At 46.8% G+C, this 25,689-nt stretch overlaps 1 protein-coding gene across 2 annotated transcripts in view; it reads right to left on the minus strand.

Moving 5' to 3' along the window:
- LOC143958277 (putative E3 ubiquitin-protein ligase MID2) overlaps window positions 1–25,689 on the minus strand; it is a 557,933-nt gene that overhangs the window by 63,616 nt on the left and 468,628 nt on the right. For both annotated transcript variants that reach the window (XM_077467793.1, XM_077467794.1), the window contains one exon: window positions 4,682–4,889. In XM_077467793.1, the coding sequence (XP_077323919.1) occupies window positions 4,682–4,889 (208 nt within the window). The remainder of the gene's footprint in view (window positions 1–4,681; window positions 4,890–25,689) is intronic.

The following is a 25,689-nucleotide window of genomic DNA, read 5'->3' on the forward strand; positions in this document are numbered from 1 at the left end:
TCTAAACATGCATGCATGGACACTTGAATTAGACCAGGTGCAGATAACTCGGCCAGAGATTTGTCTGGGATCCAAAACAGCTTGGCAGCTCAACGTGAGGCTCTCGGGTTGCGAACCGGAGGAACAGCCGACCAAGAGGCCACTGAGGAGGAATCACCACAGGAGGGACAGAGACTGATCAACTCTGAAAATACAGTAAGGCCGCGTACACACGCGCGGACTGTTCGCCCAACTTTGTCCGTCCAACAGTTTCGGCAAACAGTCCGCTCAAACTTAGCATGGACGGACATGGCCACACACGACGGACGAACAGTTTGCTGAAACCGTGCGCGATGACGTGAACACACAGTGCCATTAGCGATGTCAGTGATATGTATGTAGGAGACGCCCCTGATCTGTGTATGCATGTCTCTGTGAGGAGGGGTAGGTTGATGACCAACCAATAAACACGGATGGTGTGGCGCTCTCCTCTTTTCTACATCCTCAGATAACTCCGGGAACCCCTAATGACCACCCAGGCATCTGCAGGAGTTAGTGGGTGTTGTGTGCCTTCTCCCAGTTGTTATTCCCTGATGAAGTCATTTGACGATACGCGTAGGAACACAATTGGCCAGTAAGGACACCGGAAGTGACGTCCGGAAGCGCGAACGTGACACGCGTTCGTTTAGTTGTGCTTTTAATTATTGTTTTAAATGTGAGTACCTTTACCTTCGTTTTATATCCAATAAATTGTGAATACGTACTTCACTATTGGAGTGTTCCCCTTGCTTTCTCTGCATGTTACAACGTGCCCATGGTGAATGAGAGTCCAGGATCACATCACCTACTGAACCTACATTATTGGACAACAAGCGTTACTTTGGAAATGCTGTTTACCTTACAGCAGTAAGGTAAGGTAATTACTGCACCTAGTGTGAGGATATTATACGCATAGGAGCACTGGTGGAATCCACCCCCTGTTTTTGGAGCACGCAGGATACTGCTTTATTGATCACCAAATGGACGCATTTTTCCACTAAATGGACATACTTTCTATATAACTATAGTTCACCTCATTTTCGTTTTTGGAATTTTTGCTCATACACATATCTCACTGTTTATGGACTATTAGCATTTTTGTTCATACACGTGACACACTACACATGGGCTATTAGCATTTTGTGCATTTTTTGATTTGTATTGCACTTTTATAACGACACTCAGTTTTTTTTTTTTTTTTTTTTGTGCCATATCATTTATACATTTGGGTATACTTAATATTATTTCACTGTTATTTATAGAAGATTTCTCATATCAAGCTTTCTTGGTCAAGTGCAAAATTTGACCTGGTGTATTGCACTTTAGTATTTATGCACATTGTCTGAGCTTATTTAAACATACAGTTTCACAGTTTATTCTATTTCTGTCTTGGTAGTTACTTGAGTATATGTTAGTTTAATTCGATTTATTTAGTCGGAGCGCAACACCATTTCTTAATTACTATCACTTAATCTGGGGAGGGTTTACACCCCTGCCGGTGTTTTGCTGCAACCTCACTAGTTTTAGGACACATTGATAGGCGCGAGAATACTTTCACTCTCATCAATGTATGGGGACACTTCTACATTGATCATCAATATAAAGGGGCCCTTCACTACTGATCAAAAATGTAAGGGGACCCTTCTAGATTCACCACCAATGTAAAGGGACACTTATTCGCTGACCACCCACGTAAGAGGCTACAGCTCTACTGCCCACTTCTCCACCGACTACAAATGTAAGGCATCTGGAAAAGGTAAATATATATATAAAAAAAAAACTAAATGGAAATACACGTGGGGGGAGTGAGGCCCTGAAGGGGGAGATGTGGGTCCTCTGCAGTGCATGTAGACAGAGTGGTTGCAAAATGCCTGCAGGAGATTGGCACCAATATGCGACAAACAAGGACAAAAGGTGAAAATGAATATTGCATTAAAACCAAGCGGCAACTGTTTACGATACACAGTGCACATGACAAAATAAACACCATTTAGGGTTTAAACTTACTTTAAACTGTCATATTTTTCTAATTTTATTTCTCATGCACAGATTGGGATTCTCCATATTAAAAAAAAAGAAAAGAAACTGCAACATCTGTCAGTACAGTCATATTTTCTCAAACATATGCTCATCGCTGAAACTAAAAATAGCCGAGATCTGCACCCACTCGGTATGGTAATGCTTATGTTTCATGTTTAAAAAAAAGACAGCTCGACCAGAAAATGTATTGCCCTGGAATATCCCCTTGCCCTGTTTATGTGAAACATACAGTACATTTTTCATAATACAATTAATTTTATAGTGAGAATCTGCATTCTGATAAACAGCCAAATCTCTCCCATTATCTTGTAATCAGACATAATATTTAAATCTGAAGTTTAATCCCCTTATATTTGACATTCCCTGGTTCCTCCCCTAGAGTGCCTCCAGAGGTTGCCTACCAATGTAAGCTGGCCTTGCTCCACTGATCACCAATGTAAGGGGACCCATCTGCACTGACAACCAATGTAAGTTGGCCCTTCTTCATTGTCCATCAGTGCAAGGGGTCCCTTCTCCACTGACCACCAATGTTAGAAGCCATTTCTTCAATGGCTTATATGGGTGATCAGTAGAAAAGGACACCCTTACACTGGCAGTCAGTGCAGAAGTGGCCTCTTAGATTGATGTTCAATGGAGAAGAGTCCTCTTACCTTGGTGGTAAGTGGAGAAGGGCCCATATATTAGTAGTCAGTGAAGAAGTACTCCTTACAATGATGTTGAGAGAAATTTTCCCATTACATTGGGGTTTAGTGGAGATGGGCCCCCTTAAAATGGTGACCAATGGATATGGTCCCCCTTACATTAGTCATCAGTAGAAAAAGGTCCTCTTATATGGGTGATCATTGGAGAAAGACATTGAGTAGAGCACCTTTCTCCACTGGCCACCAGCATAAGGGGGCCCATCTCACTTGGTCACCATTGTAAGGGGGCCCATCTCCACTAAATTCCAATGTAATGGGAAATTTCTCTTACTAACCATCATTGTAGGGAGCACTTATACACAGACTACTAATATATGGGTCCCTTTTACACTTACCACCAATGTAAGAGGACCCTTCTCCATTGAACATCAATCTAAGAGGACACTACACCACTGACTTTCAGTGTAAGGGGAGCTTCTCCACTGTCCACCAATTAAGAAGGTCCTTCTTCATTGACCATCAATGTAAGGTGATTCTTTTTTACTGGTCACCAATGTAAGAAACCACTTACTTGACTTACTGTACATAGGTGATCAGAGGAAAAGGACACTCTTACACTGGTAGCCAGTGCTGAAGTGGCTCCTTACATTGGTCATAATTGGAGAAAGATCCTCTTACATGGCTGATCATTGGATAAAGACACCCTTACATTGGTAGAGAATATTTCTCCACTGGCCACCAATGTAAGGGAGCCCATCTCCACTAAACCCAGTGTAATGGGACATTTCTCTCACTAACCATCATTGTAACTAATAACTGTAACATACTAATATATGGGGCCGATCTCCACTTACCACCAATAAAAGAGGACCCTTCTCCGTTTACCATTAATGAAGGAGGACACTTCTCCATTGTCCTTTAGTGTAAGAGGAACTTCTCCAATGTAAGGGAGCTCTTCTCTACTGGTCACCAATATAAGGGGGCTCTTTACCATTGTAAAGGAGCACTTCTTCAATGACCACCAACATAAGGGGACAATTCTCTGTTGACCACCAATGCAAGGTTGCTCTTCTACACTAGTCACCGATGTAAGGAGGCTTTTTTCCACTGGTCACCAAAGGGGACACCAGTGTAAGGGGACACTTCTCAACTGACCATCAATGTAAGGGAGCTCTTCTTCACTGGTCACCAATGTAAGGGGGCCCATCTCCACTAAACCCCAATGTAATGGGACATTTCTCTCACTAACCATAATGGTAAGAAGTCCTTATTCAACGACTACTAATATATGGGGCCATTCTCCACTTACCACCAATGTAAGAGGACTCTTCCATGTTAACAATCAATGTAAGAGGACACTTCTCCATTGACCTTCAGTGTAAAAGGAGAGTGTAAGGGAGCTCATATCTACTGGTCACCAATATAAGGGGGCACTTCTCTGCTGACCACCAATGTAAGGGGGTTCTTTACCAGTGTAAGGGAGCATCTCTCCAATGACCACCAGCATAAGGAGTCACTTCTCTACTAACCTCCAATGCAAGGGAGCTTTTCTCTGCTAGTCACCAATGTAAGGGGTTTTTCACTACTGGTCCTTAAAGGGGACACTTTTCTCTGCTGACCACCAGAGTTAAGGGTTACTTCTCTATTGACCTTCTGTGTAAGGAGGTGCTTTTCAACTGACCAACTGTGTAAGTGGCGGAGGGGTTATGTAAATTCTTTAACTCTTTACAATCTTACTGATCACGCTTTGAGTTGCAGACCTAATCATTTTATTGAGGGTTCTCTGAGACCTGAAAACCCTGTTAAGGGTTCCTCCACAGTAAACCAGTTGAGAAATGTTGCATTAAATACTTCTTATGGAAGAAGTCCTATGCAGCCATCAGGTTGCATATGTCCATGTCACACTGGTGTGCCTCTCTGATCATGACAGCTGTATATATAAGAATACTTCAAGGTCCCATGGTACTGCTCAATCAACTTACCAGGTAGAATTTCCAACAGCTACTTCCCAGTAATGACACCCGCTGTCAATGAAGACATTCCCTGTTGCCCCGTAGCAGCCCGTCCCGCTGAACCGCTCAGGTGTGTGGCTCTTCTTCAGGGAGCTCTCTTCTTTTTCCATCTGCATTCCGTCATTCGATATCTTTAGCTTCTTGTGAGCAAATTTAGGATCCAGTTTGAACGGCTGACCTAGAATGAGGAATGACATACAGAATCTCATGAAGGGCGACATATTCATATTCTATAGTTATATTCTGTCTACATTCTATATTTATCTAACTGTATTTTCCAAGTCGCATTCTTCAGATTTATTTGCTCTATCTTCTATGCTACCTGTGCCTTGTCAGTTACAGCTGACCAAATATAAAAAGAGGCAAATCCATGCGCCTCTAATAATAAATTATTAATTTTTTTTTTTTTTCTAATATAAGTACCTGACTTGGTATCAGCAGCTTGAAGTCACCTGTACAGCAGAATGTGAGAGGCAGGGGGAGACAATGAGAACCATCAGGTGTGATGGGAGGAGAGATCAGATTGAACATGGGATGGTCTGCTGCTGCTCTTTCGCTGTCGAGTTAAAGGCTGGAGGGTGGAGGTGGGGCCCTAACTGTAAGTGGTGTCATTCTCCTGGCTGTGCAGTCCTGGGACAGGATGGACAAATACCAATATATCTGCTCAAATACATATATGGAAGTTGTCTTGCCTGCCAAAAGATTATTATTTCTATCCACAGAGTCCTGAGATTTACACAGCTCTACCCCATCTGGCACGATAGAAGACCTGAGTTTTTTCTTCTGCAGGTCAGTAACACTTTAAGGTCTTGTCTCTTCCCCAACCTTTGATTGGATAATTAAAAAGGAAAAGCAGCAGATGGATAAGCTCATCCCTCTGCTATATACTACTATCAGCGTGCTCTATGTTAGCACTGCAGCACAACTAATAGAAACCTTGAACTGCTTCTTCTTCACAGAGTCACATAAAAAATAATTATATTTTGTCTTTTATATCTGGAGTTCAGCTTTAACCACTGACTCCTGAGGTCACCTTAAAGAGAAAAAATGCATCACATAGGAAACTTTTTGTCCCTTATGTGATGAAAAATAAAATTTTAAATGTAAAAATTGAAAGCTACATCCAAGCACTTAATATCCCCCCCCAAAATAAAATGTTTGAGCCCCCCCCCCCCCCCCCCCCCACACGACATACATGCACACACAAAAATGTTGATTGCGCTGCACATCACCATGCCAGAGTGATGTCAATCATTCCAAGCCCATTATTCATGGTTAACTCTAAATTGATGAGCTGTAGGGGCATTTGAAATGCTGCCTATGGAAAATATAGGGCACTGAAGTTTAACGTTTGCTAGGCGCATGCAATTTTAGGGCTTGACACGTTGGGTATCTGTTTACTCGGTGCAACCTCATCTTTTATATTTTACCATAAAAGTGGTAAAATATTGTGTTACCTTAAAATTACCTTTAGTGTATTCGTACTAGAATTTAGCGTTTTATAAACCGTTGCGCTAATATAATGTTTCATGGGCACATGCAATTTTAAGACTTGGCGTATTGGGTATCTATTCACTCGATGCAACCTCATCTTATGTAGATTACCAAAAAGTGGATTAAAATATTGTGCTCGTTTACCCCAAAATTAACTTTAGGGTTTATCCTACTGAAATTTTACGTTTCATAAACCGCCGTGCGGAGGCGGATCGCAATTCGCAATTATAAGGCCTGACATGTTTGGTATTTATTTACTCGGTGCAGCCTCATCTTTCATATTTTACAAAGTAAAATAGGTAAAATGTTGTGTTTATATACCCCAAAATTAACTTTAATATGTTTCTTACAGAAATGTTGCGTTTCATAAACCATCGTGCTAACATAATATTTCGCAATTATAAAGCTTGACATTTTTGGTATTTATTTACTCGGTGCAGCCTCATCTTTTATATTTTACCAAAAAGTAAAATGTTGCATTTGTGTATCCTAAAATGAAAACTGTAATATATTTTTCACTTAAATGTTTTGTTTCATAAACCATTGAGCTAGTATAATGTTTCACAGGGGGCACGCACTTTTAAGGCTTGACATGTTGGGTATCTATTTACTCAGTGCAACCTCATCTTTTATATTTTACCAAATGGTGAATAAATTATTGCATTTGTCTACCATAAATTTAACTTAACTAGTGTATTTTTACTGAAATTTTGCGTTTCATAAACTGTTGCGTCCGTGAAACATATTAGCACAAGTCATTTTAAGGCTTGACTTGTTGGGTGTCTATTTACTTGGTGCAACCTCATCTTTTATATTTTACCAATAAATTGGTAAAACATTTCTTTTGTGTACCTTAAAACTTTGGTGTATCTTATACAGAACTTTGGCGTTTTCTAAATGGTTGCGCTGATAAAATGTTTCACGGGCGCACGCAATTTTAAACAGCAAAGAGACAAACACTCTTAGGCCGCGTGCACACGGGCGGATTGTCTGGCCAACTAAGTTCGTCAGACAATCCGACAGACAGTCCGTCCAAACTTGAATGAACGGACTTGCCCACACACGGCACTTTTACGGCGGACTAAGTCCGCCATACAATCCGTTCTACTTTTGAAATGAACGGACTCGCCCACACACGCGGAGAAAAGTCTGCTCATTTCAAGCGCGTCTCCAGGTAGGCGGGGCCCGCGAAGGAGACGTCGCTGGCCCCGCCGCCTGGAATGGACTTAAAGGGGAACCCCAACGCCGGAAAAAATCGGCGTGGGGGTGCCCCCCAAGTCCACAACAGACCCTTGTCCGAGCACGCTACCCGGCCGGCCAGGAAAGGGGGGCGAGCGAGCGCCCCCCCCCCTCCTGAGCTGTACCAGGCCGCGTGCCCTCAACATGGGGGGTGCCTTGGGGAAGGGGGGGGGCGCGCGGCCCCCCCACCCCAAAGCACCTTGTCCCCATGTTGATGAGGACAAGGGCCTCTTCCCGACAACCCTGGCCGTTGGTTGTCGGGGTCTGCGGGCGGGGGGCTTATCGGAATCCGGGAGCCCCCTTTAATAAGGGGGCCCCCGAATACCGGCCCCCCACCCTATGTGAATGAGTATGGGGTACAATGTACCCCTACCCATTCACCTGTAAAATAAAAGTACCAAAAAAAAACACAACACACACGATAAAATATTTTATTGCACAGCTCCGGGGGTCTTCCGTCTTCGGGGATCTTCTCGCCGGACTCCTCCGCTATCTTCTTGTAGCTCTTTTGCTAGCGGAGGAGTCCGGCTTTCTTCCTCCCCGCCGCCGGCCTCTTCTCCCGACTTCGGGGGTCTTGTCCCCCTCTTCGGTTCTTCTGCCGGGCCACCGCGCCTTCTTATAGCTCTTTTACAGGCGGTGGCCCGGTCTTCTGTCGCCGCTGTCGCCGCCGCCTTCCGTTCTTCTTCTTCTTCTTCTTCTTCTTCTCCTCCAGGAGATGTTGCCTCGACGATCTCTCCGGCAGGAATGCCAGGGCCGCGCTGCGCGGCCACTTATATAGTGACAATGGGGCGGAGTCACATGGTATATGTCACGTGGGTTGGTCACATGGGTTGATGTCACATGGGGACTATGACATCGTAAGGGGGCGGGGTCACCATGTGACACCAACCCATGTGACATATACCATGTGACACCGCCCCATTGTCACTATATAAGTGGCCGCGCAGCGCGGCTCTGGTATTCCGGCCGGAGAGATCGTCGAGGCAACATCTCCTGGAGAAGAAGAAGAAGAAGAAGAAGAAGAAGAAGAACGGAAGGCGGCGGCGACAGCGGCGACAGAAGACCGGGCCACCGCCTGTAAAAGAGCTATAAGAAGGCGCGGTGGCCCGGCAGAAGAACCGAAGAGGGGGACAAGACCCCCGAAGTCGGGAGAAGAGGCCGGTGGCAGGGAGGAAGAAAGCCGGACTCCTCCGCTAGCAAAAGAGCTACAAGAAGATAGCGGAGGAGTCCGGCGAGAAGACCCCCGAAGACGGAAGACCCCCGGAGCTGTGCAATAAAATATTTTATCTCGTGTGTTGTGTTTTTTTTTGGTACTTTTATTTTACAGGTAAATGGGTAGGGGTACATTGTACCCCATACTCATTCACATAGGGTGGGGGGCCGGTATCCGGGGGCCCCCTTATTAAAGGGGGCTCCCGGATTCCGATAAGCCCCCCGCCCGCAGACCCCGACAACCAACGGCCAGGGTTGTCGGGAAGAGGCCCTTGTCCTCATCAACATGGGGACAAGGTGCTTTGGGGTGGGGGGGCCGCGCGGCCCCCCCTTCCCCAAGGCACCCCCCATGTTGAGGGTACGCGGCCTGGTACTGCTCAGGAGGGGGGGGGGCGCTCGCTCGCCCCCCTTTCCTGGCCGGCCGGGTAGCGTGCTCGGACAAGGGTCTGTTGTGGACTTGGGGGGCACCCCCACGCCGATATTTTCGGCGTTGGGTTCCCCTTTAAGTCCATACCAGGCGTGCTCCGCCTACCTGGATACCCGCTCGAAATGAGCAGACTTTTCTCCGGGCGGGAAAAGTCCGCTCATTTCAAAAGTACAGCGGACTGGCACACACACGGTCGGACTGTCCGCTCAAACCAAGTTTGGACGGACAATCTTACGGAAATTCCGTAAGACTTTGTTCGTCAGACTGTCCGCTGAAAAAGTCCGCTGAAGCCCACACACGAGCGGACTGTCCGCTCAAATGTGTTTCGGCGGACTAAGTTGGGCAGACAATCCGCCCGTGTGTACGCGGCCTTACACATAAGTATAATGACCAGCCTATTTATGCGGTATGATCCACTCCTTAATGGATGATGTTTCTGGCTATGCTGCCCTCTAGGACTGGGAATGTCCTTATTGCATTAGAAAGATAAAAAAAAGAAGAGAGGGTGAAGCAGCCTTGTGCATTATCCCAAGTATATTAATTATGTAAAAAGATAAAAAACTACTCACAAGCATGCAGTAATAAAAAAAACACTTGAATAGATCACGTGGCTATACAGTCCTGGGGCCAGCAATCCTCAGATCGTAGGGGAGACCATACAGGAGCCCCTGCTGGCTAACATGTTTCAGGCACCTAGTGATGGACGAACTTCCAACAGGACGTTTCGCGAACGCGGACCGCGAACGGCCGATAGTTCGCGAAACGGAACGTTCGCGGCGGGCCCCACTGACTTCAATGGGAGGCGAACTTCGCAAACCTATAGGTCAAATTTGCAGCCACAAAATAATTATTAGCTGGGCAAACATAGTCCCACCACATGGCCAATGACATAACACATGTATGAGGTGAATTTGGGATCGATAACTACAAGCATTCTTTTTTTATATGGGAAATTGTTCTGACAATTCAGGACTGTGGAGCGCATGAAGGCAATGGAGGAGAGGGAAGGTCAGGGACCAGGGTAGGCAAAGAAGAGGGTGCAGGAGATGATCACCAGCAGCGTCACATACAGCAATGACACCTGCACCGTGATAATCATCTGACACCAGCACCGTGATAGAGAGCACTAACATCAGCAGAGTGACATAAAGCATTAACACCAGCACCGTGACATACAGCATTGACAGCAACAACGTGATAGAGAGCACTGACATCAGCAGCGTGACATAAATCACTCACACCAGCACCGTGATATACAGCACTGATAGCAGCACCGTGATAGAGAGCACTGACATAAGAAGCGTGACATACAGCACTGACATCAGCACCGTGATATACAGCACTGACAGCAGCACCGTGATAGAGAGCACTGACATCAGCAGCGTGACATTAAGCACTCACACCAGCACCGTGATATACAGCACTGACAGCAGCACCGTAAGCAGCCCCAGGAGGAAGTCAGCACAGCACAGGGATGGTGTGATCCCCTCATAATAAGAACCCCCCAGGAGTAAGTCAGCACAGCACAGGGATGGTGTGATCCCCTCATAATAAGCAGGCCCAGGAGAAAATCAGCACAGCACAGGGATGGTGTGATCCCCTCATAATAAGAACCCCCAGGAGTAAGTCAGCACAGCACAGGGATGGTGTGATCCCCTCATAATAAGCAGGCCCAGGAGAAAATCAGCACAGCACAGGGATGGTGTGATCCCCTCATAATAAGCAGGCCCAGGAGAAAATCAGCACAGCACAGGGATGGTGTGATCCCCTCATAATAAGAACCCCCAGGAGGAAGTCAGCACAGCACAGGGATGGTGTGATCCCCTCATAATAAGCAGGCCCAGGAGAAAATCAGCACAGCACAGGGATGGTGTGATCCCCTCATAATAAGAACCCCCAGGAGGAAGTCAGCACAGCACAGGGATGGTGTGATCCCCTCATAATAAGAACCCCCAGGAGGAAGTCAGCACAGCACAGGGATGGTGTGATCCCCTCATAATAAGCAGGCCCAGGAGAAAATCAGCACAGCACAGGGATGGTGTGATCCCCTCATAATAAGCAGGCCCAGGAGAAAATCAGCTCAGCACATCACAGGGATGGTGTGATCTCCTCATAATAAGAACCCCCAGGAGTAAGTCAGCATAGCACAGGGATGGTGTGATCCCCTCATAATAAGCAGGCCCAGGAGAAAATCACCACAGCACAGGGATGGTGTGATCCCCTCATAATAAGAACCCCCAGGAGGAAGTCAGCACAGCACAGGGATGGTGTGATCCCCTCATAATAAGCAGGCCCAGGAGAAAATCAGCACAGCACAGGGATGGTGTGATCCCCTCATAATAAGCAGGCCCTGGAGAAAATCAGCACAGCACAGGGATGGTGTGATCCCCTCATAATAAGAACCCCCAGGTGTAAGTCAGCACAGCACAGGGATGGTGTGATCCCCTCATAATAAGCAGGCCCAGGAGAAAATCAGCACAGCACAGGGATGGTGTGATCGCCTCATAATAAGAACCCCCAGGAGGAAGTCAGCACAGCACAGGGATGGTGTGATCCCCTCATAATAAGAACCCCCAGGAGTAAGTCAGCACAGGGATGGTGTGATCCCCTCATAATAAGCAGGCCCAGGAGAAAATCAGCACAGCACAGGGATGGTGTGATCCCCTCATAATAAGAACCCCCAGGAGGAAGTCAGCACAGCACAGGGATGGTGTGATCCCCTCATAATAAGCAGGCCCAGGAGAAAATCAGCACAGCACAGGGATGGTGTGATCCCCTCATAATAAGAACCCCCAGGAGGAAGTCAGCACAGCACAGGGATGGTGTGATCCCCTCATAAGCAGCCCCAGTAGAAATATGACACCGCTCAACCTCTTCAAAGAGGAGGGTAGGGGCATATAGTACGGTGTGCTTTTTTGGGACAAGGAAGTGAGCCAAATGAAGAAAGAAGGTCTGTGTGCTTGATTAAAAAAATTGTTTATAGACATATACATGGTCTACTGGTCACATGTGTTGAATTCCTCCGAGATCCATGCCTCATTCATTTTTAGAAATGTGAGGTAGTTAACACTGTCGTGAGCTAGGCGAGTGCGCTTATCGGTCACGATCCCCCCTGCTACGCTGAACGTCCTTTCGGACAGGACACTGGATGAGGGGCAAGCCAACAGTTCGATTGCAAATTGGGCAAGCTCTGGCCAGAGGTCAAGCCTGCCCACCCAGTAGTCCAGGGGTTCATCACTCCTCAGAGCGTCCACATCGGCCATTAACCCGATGTAGTCGGACACCTGACGGTCTAGGCGTTCCCTGATGCTGGATCCGGATGACACCTGTCGATGGGTCGGCTGAAAGAATGACCTCATATCCGAAGACACCAACACATCTTCAAACCACCCTCTTCTTGCAGGCGCTGTTGGATTGGTACCCGCAACTCCTTCTCTGGGAGTGGGAATTGCTCCTCTGCCAGCGCACGCAAAAGCAGAATGCAGCATTTCTCGAAGCAAGGCCTGGAAGTGCTGCATTCTGACAGCCCTCTGCGACGGCGGTAACATTTCCGCCATTTTGTGTTTGTACCGGGGGTCTAAGTACGTTGCCACCCAGTACTGGTCCTTGACCCTTATGCTTTTTATACGGGGGTCCCTATTAAAACACTGGAGCATGAAGGCCCCCATTTGCACTAAAGTGGAAGCGGTGTGGTGGCCTGGCTCCTGCTCATTATCCAGGATAATTTCGTCCTCTTCATTCTCCTCTCCCCATCCACGCACAACAGGGATCCCAGAAAGGTTTAAAGCATGCTCTTCTTGCTCCTCCTCATCCGCCCCGGCACCATCCTCCTCTGACTCCTCTTCAGACTCCTGTTGTTCACTTGTCTCAGATAGAGTAGCCTCCCCTGGGAATTCATCCAGCATTGCGACTTCCTCATCTTCCCGCCCCTGCTCCTCCACAGCTTGATCAATGACACGACGCAATGCACGCTCCATAAAGAAGGCATAAGGTACCATGTCACTGATGGCGCCATGGCTGCGACTGACCAGTTTGGTGATCTCCTCAAATGGCCGCAGAAGTCTGCATGCGTCGCGCATGAGCAGCCACTGGCGAGGTGAAAAAACCCCCAGCTCCCCAGAACCGTTTCTGCCGCAGAGTTCATACAGGTAGACGTTAACTGCACGTTTCTGCTGGAGCAGCCTATCAAGCATATAGAAGGTTGAGTTCCATCGCGTCGGGCAATCGCAAATAAGACGTCTGACCGGCAGATTGTGTCGCAGCTGAATGTCAGCAAGGCGAGCCATGGCCGTGTAAGATCTTCTGAAATGGGCCGAGATTTTCCTTGCCTGCCGCAAGATGTCCTGGACCCCAGGGTATTTGACAACGAATCGCTGCACGACCAAGTTTAAGACGTGTGCCATGCATGGCACGTGCGTGATTTTGCCCTGTTTCAATGTGCTAAGCAGATTGGCACCGTTGTCACACACCACTTTACCAACTGTCAAATTGAGCGGTGTTAGCCACTGATCTGCCTGTGAACGCAAAGCTGAAAGGAGTGCCGGGCCAGTGTGGCTCTTGGCTTCCAGGCACAACAGACGCAGCACGGCATGGCAACGTCTCACCTGGCATGTGGAATAGGTTCTGGGGAGCTTGGGCGGTGCAGCGGAAGAGACGCTAGCAGCGGAAAAGGAGAAGGCAGCTGAGGAGGAGAGGGAGGAGGATGGAGTAGGAGGAGGAGGAGAAGAAGAGTCAGGCCTGCATGCAATCTGTGGCGGTAAAACCAAATCTACACGGGTGCCACGGGTTACATGCTTGACGGCCGTCAGAAGGTTCACCCAGTGGGCAGTAAAAGTGATATACCTTCCCTGCCTGTGTTTGCTAGACCACGTGTCTGTGGTCAGATGTATCTTGGCACCGACACTGTGTGCCAGAGATACATTCACTTGCCGCTGAACATGGCCATATAGCTCTGGGATGCCCTTCTCTGAGAAATACTTCCTTCCTGGGACCTTCCATTGTGGTGTTCCAATGGCCACAAATTGGCGAAAGGCCTCCGAGTCCACCAGTTTATATGGCAGTAGTTGGCGGGCTATGAGTTCTGACAAGCCAGCCGTCAATCGTTGGGCAAGAGGGTTATCCGGCGTCATCATTTTTTTACGCTCGAACATTAGGCCCACGGAAGCCTGCCTTTTTGCAGAAAAATGTGAGCTTGGCGTGATGGAAGGTGGAGTGGAGGACAATTGTGAGGAGAGAGGAGAAGGAGAAGTAGAAGACGAGGCTGGACGGTGAGAGCCTGCAGTGTGGCTTTGTGTGTTACGTTGCTCCCACTCGGCTCGGTGATGGCTGCCCATGTGCCTTCTTAAGGCGGTCGTCCCTAGGTGAGTGTTGGGTTTACCGCGACTAATGCGTTGACTGCAAAGATTGCAGATGGCAACGCTATTGTGCGCCATGTGCCGGTGTCCTGGGAGCACCAGATATGACCGTACATGGTCGATGACTCGCTCCTGATACATTTGCAGTCTGCTTTGTCCCTCCTGTGCAATGTAAGATATTCATGCTTCTCCTCCCTATCTGCTGGTCCATATCTCCCTCTGAACTCCCCTCCTCTTCCTCTCTTGTGGGCACCCACATGACATCACTAGACACGTCATCATCAACGTCACCTTCCCCACCGCTATAAGTAGAGATCTCGGAGTAGGCAGCAACACCGGGGACCAACCTCCTCCTTGGGCTGATCTGGGTACTGTCGTCAGACTGCTGAGTAGCGGTTGTTGCTACCTCCTCTTCCTGATCCAATACCAAGAGTGGCTGCGCATCAGAAATGTCCTCTTGATATGGATCGGAAAATAATTCCTGTGACTCAAGCGGAAGGTATGTGGTGGTGGTGGTGGTGGTGTTGTTGGTGGTAGTGTCTTTGGGGGTGCACATAGCAGAGAGTGAAGAAGAGGGTGCAGATCGAGAGGATGAGGAGGGTGCAGAAGAGTAAGGCTGAGTGAGCCACTCAACCAAGTCTGGTGTGTCCTTTAAAGTAATTGAACGCACCTTCTGCAACTTCCCACTTTGGCTCAAGGCTGTTGCTCCTGCCCTACCCCTACCACCCCTGCAGAAGGACCTGCCTCTTCCTCTGCCTGTCATTTTTTAAATCACCCTGTGACAAAACTCTTAGTCCCTATACCGATGAAGGACTGCTGCAGTATAGGGCAGCGGTCAGCAGTGGTGCACCTCAACCCTATCTATTGTGGACCGATACCGGTCCTTACAGAACAGCAGACTGTACCTCACACAACCCTATGTACTGTAGCACCCTTCACCAAGTTACCAGTCCTTATAAGGACCTTTGTGGACCAAGTAGGTTGTGTGTGACTGATTAGCAGACTGTACGTCAGTCCCTATACTGCTGAAGGACTGCTGCAGTATAGGGCAGCGGTCAGCAGTGGTGCACCTCAACCCTATCTATTGTGGACCGATACCGGTCCTTACAGAACAGCAGACTGTACCTCACTCAACCCTATGTACTGTAGCACCCTTCACCAAGTTACCAGTCCTTATAAGGACCTTTGTGGACCAAGTAGGTTGTGTGTGACTGATTAGCAGACTGTACGTCAGTCCCTATACCGCTGAAGGACTGCTGCAGTATAGGGCAGTGGTCAGCAGTGGTGCACCTCAACCCTATCTATTGTGGACCGATACCGGTCCTTACAGAACAGCAGACTGTACCTCACTCAACCCTATGTACTGTAGCACCCTTCACCAAGTTACCAGTCCTTATAAGGACCTTTGTGGACCAAGTAGGTTGTGTGTGACTGATTATCAGACTGTACGTCAGTCCCTATACCGCTGAAGGACTGCTGCAGTATAGGTCAGCGGTCAGCAGTGGTGCACCTCAACCCTATCTATTGTGGACCGATACCGGTCCTTACAGAACAGCAGACTGTACCTCACTCAACCCTATGTACTGTAGCACCCTTCACCAAGTTACCAGTCCTTATAAGGACCTTTGTGGACCAAGTAGGTTGTGTGTGACTGATTAGCAGACTGTACGTCAGTCCCTATACTGCTGAAGGACTGCTGCAGTATAGGGCAGCGGTCAGCAGTGGTGCACCTCAACCCTATCTATTGTGGACCGATACCAGTCCTTACAGAACGGCAGACTGTACCGCACTCAACCCTATGTACTGTAGCACCCTACACAGACCAAGTTACCAGTCCTGATAAAGAGCTTTGTGGAACAAGTGAGTTGTGAATGATTAGCAGACTGCAGCAGAAGGGCAGCAGTCAAGTATAATATTCTTTCTATATTTGGAAGAAAGAATATTATATGTGTACAAGCCTATTACCATACCACTGATACCAGTCCTGAAAAGAACCTTTGTGGAACTAATAGTAACAGCAACTGTTTAAACTGACCCTCACTGCCTGACACACTGCTTCCTTCCTGTCCCTATACAAACTGGCAAAACAGAGGAGACTGGAACAATTACTGGTTACTCGAATAGCACTTTTGTGGACCTGATAGTAACAGCTAATGATGATGATGATGACTAATCTGGCTGTCCCTAAAATAGCAGCACACAGCGCTCTGTCCCTTTCTCTAAACTGACAAAAGACACTCAGGCTGCTGCAACAATCAGTAGCACAGCAAACCTATATACACCTAACACCTATTCCAGTCCTGAAAAGAATTTTTGTGTACCAAATAGCTAGTGGTTTATCTCTCCCTGCTCCAAACAGCAACCTTTCCCTATAGTGACAGAAGAAAGAATGTAAAATGGCCGCCGGATCGGGTGTATTTATAGGTTAGGGGGAATGTCCAAGTGACCTTGTTCTGTAATGTCTCAATTGGCTGTCCTGTACCCCATGATGGATGTGTCATCAGGTCAAAGTTCCTTTACACAGTAAAAACACGGAAGTCCGCCGGGCGAACGGCGCCAATAGTCCGCCGAACTGGCGGACCGCGAACAGCCGAAATTCCCCGCGAAACGACCGCTGGGCGAACTGTTCGGCCATCACTAGAGGCACCTTTATCCTCAGAAGAACCTTCATCCTCAGGGGCTCAGAGGAACCTTCCTCCTCAGGGGCTCAGAGGAACCTTCATCCTCAGGGGCTCAGAGGAACCTTCATCCTCAAGGGCTCAGAGGAACCTTCATCCTCAGGGGCTCAGAGGAACCTTCTTCCTCAGGGGCTCAGAGGAACCTTCTTCCTCAGGGGCTCAGAGTAACTTTCTTCCTCAGGGGCTCAGAGGAACCTTCTTCCTCAGAGGAAAAAGGTTTACGTTTGAAATGTGTTAGCCAACAGGGGCTCTTGTATGGTTTCCTCTATGATCTGGGGATTGCTGGTCCCAGGACTGTACAGCCACATGATAGTGGCCTATTCAAGTGTTTTTATTACTACACGCTTGTGAGTAGTTTTTATCTTTTTACTTGGAATAATGCACAAGGCTCGTTCGCCCTCTCCTATTTTATCTTTTCTAGTGCATGCAATTTTAAGGCCTAACATGTTGGGTATCTATTTACTTGGTGCAACCTCATCTTTTATATTTTACCAAAAATTCTGAAAATATTTTATTTGTGTACCCTACTATTAACTTTTTTTTTTTACTTTATATCTTTATTAATTTATTTTCAGTTTAAACATAACATACAACATTCCCATATAAAACAAGCAAAGACACAATACAGGTATTATACAACCCTTTTACGCCCTTCCATTCCCCACATTCACCTCCTTCCTCCACTCAGACAAACCCACTCTTTGGGGTCGCTACCTCCCTCAATCCAACCCAGTACACACCCCAAAGGTTCCATTTCTACTACCATCTCAAATACTTGAGAGATTATCGTCCAATACCGGTATAGCTTAGGACATCTCCAAAACATATGTATCATATCTCCTTCTGTCCTTCCACACCTGGGGCAAGCAGCATCACTCCTTCTACCAAACTGAAAGAGTCTCTTAGGGGTATAATATGCTCTATACAGCAAAAATAAATGAGAAAGCCTTTGGGATGGAGAGAGTGGTGTCAGCTCAAGAATTCTCTCCCACTGTTCATCCGAAATGCTTCCCACATTCATTTCCCATTTTTTCTTATTTATTTGCACCAGCGTTCTTACCTGGGACTTCTTGCACAAATTTACATAGACTTTGGATATTAACCCTTTCCCCGATTCTACTCGGAGTATATCCTTAATTACTGGCATCTCGCATCATTCTATTGCTACTAGGGATGCACCGAATGGGTTTTTTGGTGCTGAAACCGATACCGAAAATGAAAAATACACTAGGCCGAAAACCGAAACCGAAACAGCACCGATACCGAAAATGACTGTTTTTAAAAAAATATTTTTATACAGGAGGTGGTCAGAGACTGGGGACATGGTACAGGTGGTCAGAGACTGGGGGCATGGTACAGGAGGTGGTCAGAGACTGGGGACATGGTATAGGAGGTGGTCAAAGACTGGACGACATGGTACAGGAGGTGGTCAGAGACTGGCGACATGATACAGGAGGTGGTCAGAGACTGGCGACATGGTACAGGAGGTGGTCAGAGACTGGCGACATGGTACAGGAGGTGGTCAGAGACTGGCGACATGGTACAGGAGGTGGTCAGAGACTGGCGACATGGTACAGGAGGTGGTCAGAGACTGCATGCATGGTATAGGAGATGGTCAGAGACAGAGGACGTGGTACAGGAGATGGTCAGAGACTGGGGACATGGTACAGAAGATGGTCAGAGACAGAGGACGTGGTACAGGAGGCATCCCCCATTGCAGGCCAGTGTGCCCCATTGCAGCCAGTGTGCCCCATTGCAGCCCATTGCAGCCAGTGTGTGCCATTGCAGCCTGTGTGCCATTTTGCAGCCAGTGTGTCCCATTGCAGCCTGTGTGTCATTTTGCAGCCAGCCTGTGCAGGGAAGAGAGCCGCCTCCGCCGCCTGTTTGATCACAGCGCCGGGAACATCACAGCTTTCATTTCAATAGCTGTGTGTTCTCGGCCGCGCGACGTTACACGCAGCCCCTCCCCCTTATCCGGGCACTTTGACAGACAGATCATCGTTCCAATCCTGCGGATGATCTGTCTAAGTGCCCGGACAAGGGGGAGGGGCTGCGTGTGACGGCGCATGGCCGTGAACACACAGCTATTGAAATTAAAGCTGTGATGTTCCCGGCACTGTGATCAAACAGGCAGCTGAGGCGGCTCTCCTGCGCTATACACCCCCATGATGGGCATCACCAGGGGCGGGGGGCGGAGCCCCGCCCCCACCCAGGCCACGCCCCATTTCCGGCTGTTTTTCTCTTTCGGCAAATTGCCGAAAAGGGCATTTTCGGCCGATCTGTTTCGGCGGCCGAAATTTCGGTGCATCACTAATTGCTACCTCTCCGAACTGTTTTTCCAGAGCATGCCTAACCTGCAGATATCTAAAAAAGGACTTTCTCGGGATTGCAAACTGGTCTCTTAACTCTTGGAATTGTTTCAACTTGCCATTCTGGTAAATCTGATGGATAAACTTTATACCACTTCTTTCCCATTCCCTTATTTGTCCTATTTTTAGTACCTCATCCAGCTTATTATTAGCCCAAAGAGGGGAGTACTCCGTAAATCCCCTATATCCCAGTATTCTTTTAGTTGTATCCCACACCTTTATCATCAACCCCAGAATAGGAATACCTCGCATAGAGATCTCGGACTCAAATGCCACTACCAACGATCTACCAAGAAGTTGTTTAAGGGGGGCACCCTTTTTCCGTCCATCCCCCTCTAAGTCCTCTCCCGCCAAGTGTTGTAGTTGAGCCACTAAAAAATAGTTAAATGGGTGTGGGAGTGCAACTTCCCCCCCATTACTTGGAAGTTGTAAAGTCTTTAAACTGATACGTGGTTGGCCCCCTTTCCAAATCAATTCTCTGAATAAGGAATCCATCTTATAAAACCAGTTCTTGTAGATCCATACTGGAGAATTATGTAAAACATACAAAAGTTGCGGCAGGAATATCATTTTAATTAAGTTACATCGGACCGCTGCCGATAAAAGGTAATTTCTTCCAAATATTAATTTTATGTTTAAATTTAAGTAACAATGGAACCAGATTATTTGCAATGTACTGTTTGGGGTCTTTATTGATACGAATCCCCAGATATTTCATTTGACTCACTATCTGGATATGTGCAGCTTCACAAGGTAAGGGGCTGTCCAAAGGATCAATAGGCAATATGACAGGATTTATCCCAATTTATCTTTAATCCCGCGAGATGTCCAAAGTTTTGAATTCTGTACATTACTTCCCCTATTGAATGCTGTACATCTCCGAGAAGCAGAAGGAGGTCATCTGCAAATAATACTATTTTTTCTTCCTCCTCCCCTCTCTTAAAACCTTTTATGCCCATGTTTGATCTAAGGGGCACGGCCATGGGTTCGATCGCCATAGCAAACAAGAGGGGAGACAAAGGGCATCCCTGCCTCGTGCCTCTCTTCAATCGAATCCCGGCCGAACTATCATTATTTATTCTTATCTTTGCTTCCGGAGATCTATACAGCATTTTTACCCATTTTATAAATACTGGACCTACATGAAATTCCTTCAAGACTCTCCACAAATAGCTCCATTCTAGAGTATCAAAGGCCTTAGCGGCATCCAAAGAGAGAACAGCTCTCTGGCCATCTCCTACAATTAACTTTAGTTAATTTTTTTCAGAAATGTTGCCTTTCATAAACTGTTGCAGTTTACTTTTGCAATAACAATGTTTACGCAATTTTAAAGTGGGAGTAATGACCCGTGTATGATTTTTACCTATAGGTAAGTCTATACTAAGTATTACCTATAGTTACAGTATACAAATATTTACTTTAAATGCAGATGGTGAAGTCACCGGCGCATGCACTCTGAAGAAACAGCATACCCATGCCATTCCTTTGGAGCTGTCCCACGGGAGTGACATCATCGCCGGCTTGCCCATTTATATCGCCGAAGCCCGCAAACCCAGAAGGAAGACCGGGTGAAGACTGAAGCTCCTTCAGCACTGACAGTATGCCGGTGGAGGGCTTCTTTTTCAGGCAAGTCTGTCATAATGTGTTAGTGAATGATGCATACTAGCACATTATGACTTAAAGTGGCCGATGCCTATTTTTTTTTTTTTTTTTTCTGCGGTTTACTGCCGCTTTAAGCTTTGACGTGTTTAGTATCGATTTACTCGGTGCAACCTCATCTCTGTAAAAAATACACCAAAGTTTTAGGTTATACAAACGGTTGCCCTAATAAAACGTTTCACGGGCGCTTACAATTTTTAGGCTTGACATGTTGGGCATCTATTTACTTGGTGTAACCTCAACTTTTAAATTTTACCAAAAAGTGGATAAAGTATTACATTTGTGTACCTTAAATTAAATTGTGTATTTTTTTGTGAAATTTTGTGTTTCATAAACGTCTGCACTAATATAATGTGTCACTGGCGCACACAATTTTAAGGCTAAGGGCCGGTTCACACTGGGGGCGATGCGAGGCGACACGACTTGCCTCGCCGCGATCTGACAAGTCGCCCCCGTTCTGTACAATGGAACCGTTCTGAGAGGAGCGACTCGAGTCGCTCCGACTCAGAAAAAAGGTTCCTGTACTACTTTTGGGCGACCTCGGGGCGACTTGCATTGACTTCTATACAGATCAGAAGTCATTTGCAAGTCGCCGCTGAGGTCGCGGCAGGTCGCGGCGAGGCAAGTCGGTGTCGCCTCGCATCGCCCCCTGTGTGAACCGGCCCTTAAGGTGTTGGGTATCTATTTACTTGGTGCCACCTCATCTTTTATATTTTACCAAAAAAGGTTACAACATTTAATTTGTGTACACTACAATTAACTTTTGTTGATTTTTCTACAGAAATGTTGCGTTTCATAAACCTTTGCGCTAATAACAATGTTTCACGGGCCCACGCAGTTTTAAGGCTTGACATGTTGGGTATCTATTTACTTGGCGCCACCTCATCTTTTATATTTTTACCAAAATGTGGATAAAATATTTTGTTTGTGTGTCCTAAAATTAACTTTAGTGTATTTTTTTTACTGAAATGTTGCATTTCATAAACCATTGGGCTAATATGATATATTATTATTATTATTATTATTATTCTTATACAGGTTTTATATAGCGCCAACAGTTTGCTCAGCGCTTTACAACATGAGGGCAGACATTACAGTTACATTACAATTTGGTACAAGAGGAATCAGAGGGCCCTGCTCGTTAGAGCTTACACTCTAAAAAGGAAGGGGCAATTGATACAAAAGGTAATAGCTGTGGGGGGATGAGCTGATGGAGGAAGTAAAACAGTGTTAGTTATAAGCAGGATAAGCTTCTTTGAAGAGAAGGGTTTTCAGGGATCGTCTAAAGATGGATAGATTAGGGGATAGTTGGACAGATTGGGGTAGGGAGTTCCAAAGAATGGGAGAAGCTCTGGAGAAATCCTGGAGGCGAGCATGGGAGGAGGTGACAAGGGAGCTAGAGAGCAGGAGGTCTTGGGATGACCGACGAGAGCGGCTTGGTTGGTATTTTGGGACTAGGTTAGTGATGTAACTAGGGGCAGAGGATGGTTATGGATGGCTTTGTAAATTATTGTTAGTACTTTGAATTTTATTCGTTGGGTGAGTGGAAGCCAGTGCAGGGATTAGCAGAGAGGGGTGGAGGACACTGAATGGCTGGTAAGGTGGATGAGTCTGGCAGCGGCATTCATTATGGACTGAAGGGGGATAGTCTATGTAAAGGTAATCCAACAAGGAGGGAGTTGCAGTAGTCGAGGCGAGAGATGACCAGGGAGTGAATTAGAAGCTTGGTGGTGTCATTAGTTAAAAAGGGGCATATTCTGGAAATGTTGCGGAGGCTAAGGCGGCATGATTTGGACAGGGCTTGTATGTGGGCCTGAAAGGACAGTTCGGAGTCTAAGGTTACCCCTAGCACCCTGGCATGTGGGGACGGACTGATAGATGTGCCATTAATCTTGACAGAGAAGTCAGGCAAAGCGGCACGTTGGGGAGGAAACATTAAGAGCTCGGTTTTAGATAGATTAAGTTTGAGAACGTGGTGTGACATCCAGGCTGATATGTCTGTTAGTAGATCAGTGATGCGTGAGGAGATTGATGGGGTGAGCTGAGGGGCAGAGAGATAGATTTGGGTGTCATCAGCATATAAATGGTAGTGAAAGCCATGGGAGGCTATCAGCTGACCCAGGGAGGACATGTAGATCGAGAATAGTAGAGGTCCAAGGACAGAACCTTGGGGGACCCCAACGGAAAGGGGAGTTGGAGAAGAGGAAGTGGAGTTGTAAGTGACACTGAAGGTGCAATGAGGTAAGTAAGATTCAAACCAATGGAGAGTGCAGCCATGGAGACCAAGCAAATTGATTTTTTTGAGGAGGAGGGGGTTATCAACTGTATCAAAGGCAGCAGAAAGGTCCAAGAGTAAGAGTATGGAATAATGACCGTTTGTTTTGGCTGTTAGTAAGTCGTTAGTGAGTTTTAGGAGGGCAGTTTCTGTGGAGTGCTGTGGGTGAAATCCAGACTGAAGAGGGTCGAGAAGGTTATTTTCAGTGAGGTGGTTGCTCAGTCGGTTGTAGACTAAACGTTCAAGGAGTTTGGAGGCAAAAGGGAGTAAAGAGATGGGTCTTAGGTTGTTGAGATTGGTGGGGTCTGAGGCCTTTTTTGGTATGGGAGTGACTAGTGCATGTTTTAGAGGGTTGGGGAAGATGCCAGTAGAGAGTGAGAGGTTGAAGATATGAGATAAGGAGTGTAGGATTGAGTCAGATGGTGACCGTAGTATTTGAGAAGGAACAGGGTCCAGGGGGCAGGAGGTTAGGTGGACATTAGAAAAAAGTTTAGTGACTTCCACTATAGTAGCTGGATCAAAAGAGGAAAGTATTGATTGTGCAGGAGGACAGGGAGTGTAAGGTGAGGGAGATGTCTGTAGAGCGGAGATCTCGAGATGAATCGTCTCAATCTTATTTTTGAAGTGATTAGCAATCTCCTGGGCAGTGAGTAAGTTAGTGGGTGGGGGTAATGGAGGACGAAGTAGAGTGGTAAAGGTAGAAAAGAGTTGACAGGGACTGCGTGAGAGGGTGTTAATGAGAGTGATAAAGTAGGTCTGTTTGGCAGTGTGCAGGCAGGAATGGTATTTTTGGAGGGCAGATTTATATTGGCTGAAGTCTTGCTGTGACTTAGTTTTACGCCACAGACACTCAAGAGCATGGCTACATTTTTTGAGGCTTCTGGTATTGTCTGTCTGCCAGGGTTGTAGCGGTCGGGGCATGATTCTGTGCGTAGTGAGGGGGGCGAAGGTATTCAGGGTGGATGACAGGGAACTGTTGTAGACAGAAGTAGCCAAGTTGGGGCAGGACAAGGATGAGATTTTGTCGTAGAGACAATCTGTAGCAGAGAAAAGAAGAGAAGGGTTATGATGGCGAAAGTTTCTACGGGTAATAGTTTGGTAGTTGGAAGGCAAGGAGGAGGCAGACAAGGAGAGATTGAAACTAATAAGATGGTGATTAGATAGAGGCAAAGGAATATTGGAGAGGGTGTGCGGAGTGCATAGGTAGGAGAAGATGAGGTCAAGGCAGTTGCCAACAGAGTGAGTGGAAGCACTTGTCCATTGTTTTAGATCAAAAGAGGAGGTTAGGCTCAGCAGCTTAGAAGTAGCAGAAGTGTTAAGATTAACCGGGATGTCGAAGTCACCAAGAATGAGTGTTGGAATTTCAGAGCAGAGAAAGTAGGGTAGCCAGGCGGAGAAGTCGTCAAGGAAGTTTGATACCGGTCCAGGGGGCCGATAGATCACAGCAATTCTCAATGAAACTGGAGAAAATAAGAGAATACAGTGAGCTTCAAATGAAGAGAGGGACAGAGAGGGGGGTGGATGAAGAACCTGAAAAGTGCTGAGGGGATAAGAGGATTGCAACACCACCTCCTTTCCGTCCACTAGGCCTGGGAGAGTGAGTCCACAGGAGGCCACCATTGGAGAGAGAAGCAGAAGGAAGGTCAGATTCTTGAATCCAGGTCTCAGTAATTGCAAGTAGGTTCAGGGAGTTAGTGATAAATAGGTAATGGACGGTGGTGAGTTTGTTACAAACAGAGCGGGCATTCCAAAGGGCACAGGAGAAGGGGAGGCTGGCTCTAGGCTTAATAGGAATAGAAAAGAGATTGTGTGGATTGCGGCTTCTAGCAGAGGATGGGTTGTGCCGGGTATGTTGGCCGAAGGTAAATGATTGTGGTCCAGGATTTGGGGAAATATCTCCAGAAGTTAGGAGAAGAAGAAGGATGAGAGAGGTGATATGGGAGTGTGACTTATGTGGGGGGAAACGTCCCAGTGGCCTGCAGGCTTTATTGGTATATCGATTTAGAGTTAGCAGGAGCTGATGAGTGCAGTAATAAGGTGAAGACAGGAGTGAGGGTGATATATATAAGTTGTGGGGGGGGGGGAGAAGGTGGGTGAAGGAGTGAGAATTTAAGCAGAGAGGATGCAACTGTGAGAAGGAAAAATAGAGAGTGCATGATACAGAGTGGTGAGATTGAGAGGAAGCATGAATGAGAGAAGAAAAAGTTTGGAGAATCAGGTCACCTATAGTCTGTTTAATGTTCTGTTGTGTATTTTTGCTTTGTGCATTCG

This window comes from Lithobates pipiens, unplaced genomic scaffold (assembly GCF_037356315.1).
Source record: "Lithobates pipiens isolate NorthernLeopardFrog02 unplaced genomic scaffold, aLitPip1_a1.2 Scaffold_60, whole genome shotgun sequence".
Taxonomy (NCBI): Eukaryota; Metazoa; Chordata; class Amphibia; order Anura; family Ranidae; genus Lithobates; species Lithobates pipiens.